This window comes from Microcaecilia unicolor, chromosome 4, assembly GCF_901765095.1.
Source record: "Microcaecilia unicolor chromosome 4, aMicUni1.1, whole genome shotgun sequence".
In the NCBI taxonomy this organism is placed as follows: domain Eukaryota; kingdom Metazoa; phylum Chordata; class Amphibia; order Gymnophiona; family Siphonopidae; genus Microcaecilia; species Microcaecilia unicolor.
In genome coordinates this window covers 339,072,526-339,078,525 of record NC_044034.1, presented here as the reverse complement: position 1 = coordinate 339,078,525, position 6,000 = coordinate 339,072,526, and the positions used below count along the sequence as shown (strand labels likewise).

At 39.5% G+C, this 6,000-nt stretch overlaps 1 protein-coding gene across 2 annotated transcripts in view; it reads left to right on the top strand.

The window, feature by feature from the left end:
• The first annotated feature begins 296 nt into the window (after positions 1-296).
• The window catches only part of LOC115468125 (granulocyte-macrophage colony-stimulating factor receptor subunit alpha-like), a 56,507-nt gene continuing 50,803 nt past the window's right edge, over positions 297-6,000 (top strand). The window contains exons 1-3 of one of the 2 annotated variants that reach the window (XM_030199654.1): positions 297-350; positions 2,855-2,945; positions 3,228-3,350. In XM_030199654.1, coding sequence (XP_030055514.1) covers positions 3,266-3,350 — 85 coding nt within the window. In that variant the 5' untranslated portion in view covers positions 297-350; positions 2,855-2,945; positions 3,228-3,265. The remainder of the gene's footprint in view (positions 351-2,854; positions 2,946-3,227; positions 3,351-6,000) is intronic. The other variant, XM_030199655.1, reaches the window with a different exon arrangement.

The window sequence follows — 6,000 nt, the reverse complement described above, 5'->3', positions numbered from 1 at the left end:
TCTAACCACAAATCTTTGCAATAATCTAAATAGCTATCAATTGAACACCTGGCCTCCTAGAGCTGTTTTAAATTTTGGATTTGGTTCTTTGAAACCAGAGTGATTCAAGAACAGAAAGCAGGACCCGGCACGTAGCCTGCTCCTGTGTGATACATGGAAATGCTCTGTATGTTGCAGAACTCAGGAAGTTCTTGGGAGGAATGAAGACAGTTGACTCAGCCTATCAGTCTTGCACCATTTCCCTTTTATTGGGAAGGAAATAGTATACGAGTAAGGACATATATCAGTTCACATCATTGCAATTAGCCGACAACACAGAGCTCTCTGTACCCACCAATCATTTACATAAGGTAAGGGAGAATATTCTAAAGTTTCATTAGCACTTCTAACTTTAAGGGACAAAACCAATTTACAATTGCTTGTTCCTATCACACGACAGAAACTGCTGTTGTTATGGTTACTAGTTCATTTTATAACTTTTCTTTCTTCTTTTAGCGATGAAATTCAAGGTGGCTATTATGCTTAGTTTATGTTCTAAAATAATAAAAGGTTATGCACAATTAATACTGAAAACAATAGGGCTAGTAATTCATAGCAGTGTGCAGCCTAAAAATGTTTATTTTGTTTTATTTACCATGTCCTTTATGGGAATTTTCTATTTGTTCAGATTTAAAAAAAACTTTTTCGTTTTAGAAGCAATACACCTTTACTGTAGTTATGTTTTATTGTTATGCTGTTCACAAAATTGTAAATTTTATGTTAAGCTGTACCTGCTGTACACCGCCATGGCCAAATCTCTTCATAAAGGCGGTTAATAAATCCCAATAAAGAAATAAAATACCACTAGTAGCATCACTCTTCCGATAGAGTGCACACTCTTTCCCATTAGTGCACACATGTGCACATACCCCAGATTCTATATACGGCACCCAGATTTGTTAATCCGCAAATAAACCTTTTCCGGAGATGGGAAGGCGGTAGAACTAGAGGACATGAATTGAGGTTGAAGGAGGGGCAGACTCAGGAGTAATGTCAGGAAGTATTTTTTCACGAAGAGGGTGGTAGATACTTGGAATGCCTTCCTGCGGGAGGTGGTGGAGATGAAAATGGTAATGGAATTCAAACATGCGTGGGATAAACACAAAGGAATCCTGTTTAGAAGGAATGGATCCATGGAATCATAGCGGAGATTGGGTGGCAACGCCGGTAATTGGGAAGCAAAACCAGTGCTGGGCAGACTTCTAAGGTCTATGCCTTGATCGTAAATGAATAGATAAGGATGGGCTGGAGTGTAAATTTTAAGGGGCTTTGATGTTAGCTTCAGAACTTTTAATACAAGAACAGTACTGGGCAGACTTCTACGGTCTGTGCCCTGAGAAAGGCAAGGACAAATCAAACTCGGGTATACATATAAAGTATCACATACCATGTAAACTGAGTTTATCTTATTGGGCAGACTGGATGGACTGTTCAGCTCTTTATCTGCCAACAATTGCTATGTTACTATCAGGCTCATTTTCGAAAGAGATGGACGTCCAAAAAGTGAAAAATCGGCACTTGGATGTCCATCTCTCAGAGATGTCCAAATCGTTATAATTGAAATCCGATTTTGGACATCTTTATCGGAAGTCCGTCACAAAGACATCCAAATTTCAAGGAGGCGTATCGGAGGCGTGGTCAAGGTGGGACTTGGGTGTTCCTAACACTTGGATGTCTTTGAGCCATAATGGAAAAAAGCAAACATGTCCAGGACTAAAACTTGGACGTTTTCCCCCGGACCTATTTTTGTTACGAATAAGACACAAAAAGGTACCCGAAATGACCAGATGACCCCTGGAGGGAATCGGGGATGACCTCCCGTTACTCCCCCAGTGGTCAATAACCCTCTCCCTCCCTCAAAAAACATCATTAAAAATATTACTTGCCAGCCTCAGATGTCATACTCAGGTCCATGACAGCTCATGCAGGTCCCTGGAGTAGTTTTGTAGTAGGTGCAGTGCACTTCAGTCAGGTGGACCCAGTCCCATACCCCCCTACCTGTTACATTTGTGGAGGAAACAGCGAGCCCTCCAAAACTCACCAGAAACCCTCTGTACCCACATATATGTGCCCCCTTCACCCGTAAGGGCTATGGTAGTGGTGTACAGTTGGGGGTAGTGGGTTTGGGGGGCTCAGCACACAATGTAAGGGAGCTGTGTACCTGGGAGCATTTTATGAAGTCCACTGAGGTGCCTCCTAGGGTGCCCGATTGCTGTCCTGGCATGTCAGGGGGACCAGTGTACTACAAATGCTAGCTCTTCCCACGTCTAAATGGCTTGCATTTGGACGTTTTAGACTTGGACGTCTTTGGTTTAGAAAATCACCAAAAATCAAAGACGTCCAAATCCAAGGACGTCCATCTTTTTTCAAAAATGACCTTTTCCCCACCTCCGAATTTGGACGTTTTACAAAGATGTCCAAATTCCAACTTAGAAGTTTCTTTCGAAAATGCCCTTCTATGTTACCCTAGATTTCAATGGCTAAACTATTGACGAAGGGTTGAATTATGCATTTCTGACAGATCTAACAATATTTAAATGTACATTCATTTTAAAAGTATGGTTTAATTTACAAAAGCTTCTAGGTATTTTTAAAGGGGCTGGATCTTCATACTCTCTTTTTTGAAAAGAGCACAAGAAAAAACAAAAAAGGAGAAAGGGTTAAATTAATTTTATGGACAGCTATCTAATATATCTGTCCTAGAGAGATCTTAAAATAAATTAAGCTTATTCTGTTTTCTAGGTTTCTGTTTATATTTGTATAATTTCTATTGGCTAGAAAGTAGCTTTTATATAAACATGTTTTTCATTTGCAGTATACCATGCAATAAGGATCTGGTGTTAGGAGGCTGCGGCTCAGTAGAAACACCTGGGTTTGATTCATAGACTTTATTTCTGCTTTCCAGGGTAGGTATAGACCAAGGATGCTGTACAGGCATTCACAGGGTCTGGTGGGAGTGAAGGGGACTCAGTCGTAAACAGTGGGCCAATATTCCTTGCCTGTCCCCTCTCCATCCCCCCTGTTATAAATAGAAGTGCACAAGATTGGAGGGTCAGGTTTAAGATTCATTGGAAAATCAAGAAAAAGGAAGAATCTGCTTCCCCCACCCTCCAAATATTGTTTTGAATAGATGTGCTCTAAATGATAAATTATATTCTTTTTAATTGACTGATATCTCTCTACTGCAGGTCAAATTGTACCAAATTTTCAAAACTGTGAACACGGCATGGTTTTCACAGTAGGACTTGTTCCCTTGATTTGGATTCTAATAATATTTCCTAAGGATTGTATTCTATCTCAGGATAAAGAATGTAAGTATGGCCCTAGAGTTACTCCTTAATGTTCAATTCATGATTCTTGAATTTAAGGTAATCAATAGAAATCAAACAAAATAAAACATGGAAAAGAAAATAAGATGATACCTTTTTTATTGGACATAACTTAATACATTCCTTGCTTAGCTTATAAAATAGAAGAAAAGTGATATACAAATTTGTTAATACGACCAAATGATTTATTAGAAGACTAGTAAAAAAGGCCCGTTTCTGACACAAATTAAACGGGTGCTAGCAAGGTTTTCCTTGAAGTGTGTATGTTTGAGTATATGTGAGAGTGACTGTGTGTGAGAGAGAGAGTGAATGTGCGAGTGTGTGTGTGTGAGAGAGAGAGAGAGAGTGAATCTGGGTGCGAGTTTGTCTGTGAGAAAGAGAGTGTGTGTGTGAGAATGAGAGTGTGTGCAAGTGCGTATGTGAGACACAGTGTGAGAGAGAGTGTGATTCATACAGATACAGTGTGTGCGAGAGAGAGAGAGAGAGTGTGTGTGTGTGTGAGACACAGACTCTCTGTGAGGCTGAGTGTATGAGACCAAGAGAGTGTGTGAGTGACTGTGTGACACATAGAGAGAGAATGTGATACAGTGTGAGACATAGAGTGTGTGAGAGACAGTGTGTGAGAGTGAGAGAAAGACATTGACTGTGAGAGAGAGAGTGTGTGTGTGATAGAGATACCTCCCCCTCCTCTCTGGTGTCAGGCCCCCCCCTCTCTCTTGTGTCTGAGCGTTACTGTGCAGGATGCTGAGCTCTGGCTGTGCTTCAACGAACTGACCAATCCTATTTAATAGAATGCACCTCCAACATTCTGAAGCCAAGAAACCTCGTGTGGTTGGTCACTTCTGCTTGTGACGAACCCGGAAGTACGTGATGTCAATTCAGGAGATGGATACAGAGAGCAGGAATGCCTCAGCCATGCAGTCAGCTTCAGAACGTTGGAGGTGCGTTTTATTATATAGGATGGTAACACAATACCTATATCACAGTTTCATGAAATTACTATCCAGTGTATTGTAAAAAATATTTTGATTGGGTCACAAAATGACGAATCTATAATCTAGATATATACATAAGCACATGTCATCTGATTTATAGTGAGTGCTTTAAAAGCACATTTATCATCATTATCATCATTATTATTATTCCAATATGAATGTTTAGTATTGAACATGTCTTGATATATATGTATCTTTTTTATACAGAATTTATGATTTCTAATTATCTAAATTTTAAATTCTATATACAAAAATGTTCAGTCTATTGTGGATTGCTGAGATAGCGACACTATATAGACATATATATATATGTAATTTTCAGTGATGTTTCCCTATTATATTTTTCAATATATTTTATAATCCATTTTATGAATGTTTTTAACAATATTACAATGTTGATCAAACATATGTTTTAACATTTGTTTATTATTTTTAATGGTGATTTATATGTTTTTATATGTTAGACCCCTGAGGCAGGCATTATTTAACGCCGAAACACGGCTTTTGTCGGGTCATTTATCAATAAAATACTCCTGTTGTCTCAGTCTTGAAGGCCCAGTGTTGCTACCTCCTACCCACCCCCACCCTGTTAGACTGTCAATGAAATGCTTGGATGTTTCACTTATATATGCTGTCATCTACCACATTTGCTTATTTCCGATCTGACGAAGAAGGGCAACCTTCGAAAGCTAATCAAGAAATGTATTAAGTTATGTCCAATAAAAAAAGGTATCATCTTATTTTCTTTTCCATGTTTTATTTTGTTTGATTTCTATTGATTACCTTTAAAAGTGGACTAACACGGCTACCACACCTCTCTACTCAAGATTGAATTTAAGGATATTTGCTAGTTTGGAAAATTCAGGGATTCCATCATGTGGGAATTATTTGCAAAAAAGAGAGAGAGAGAGAGAGAAAGAGAGAAAGAGAGAGAGAGAGTGAGTGAGAGAGAGAGAGAGAGAGAGAGAGAGAGAGAGAACACATAACATTTACATAAGTGAAAGTAAATAGCCTAATATAATACTTTTTCAGTAAAAGTACCACAACTACAATGAATACAGCAAGATCCCAAAACAGTACAATGCATTTTATGCTGCTTATCCTAGAAATAACCAGTGGATTTTCCCAAACTCTTATATTTCCAAGTTACTCGCTTTAACGTCGTCCTTTAATCTCCAACTATGCTCCACCTCCCCCACTCATCAAAATGGTCACTGTCTTGATCTCATCTTCTCTTCCAACTGTTCACCCTCTAGTTTCCTTGCCTCCGATCTTCCCCTCTCTGATCACCATCTTATAACTTTCACACTTAAATCTCCTCCCTCCCAGTCCCGTCCTATCCTATCTAATTTATCTAGGAATCTTCACGACATTGACCCTTCATCTCTATCCTCCCATGTTTCAAACCTCCTCTCTACTGTGGCACCATCCACGTCTGTCAACGAGGCTGTTTCTTCTTACAACAATACTCTATCCTCTGCCTTAGACACTCTTGCACCTTTGATGACCCGCCCTGTAAGGCGTACAAAACCCCAACCTTGGCTGACTTCTAATATCCGCTATCTACGTTCCTGTACCCGCTCCGCCGAACGCCTCTGGCGGAAATCTCGGGCCCTTGCTGATTTCTTACACTTTAA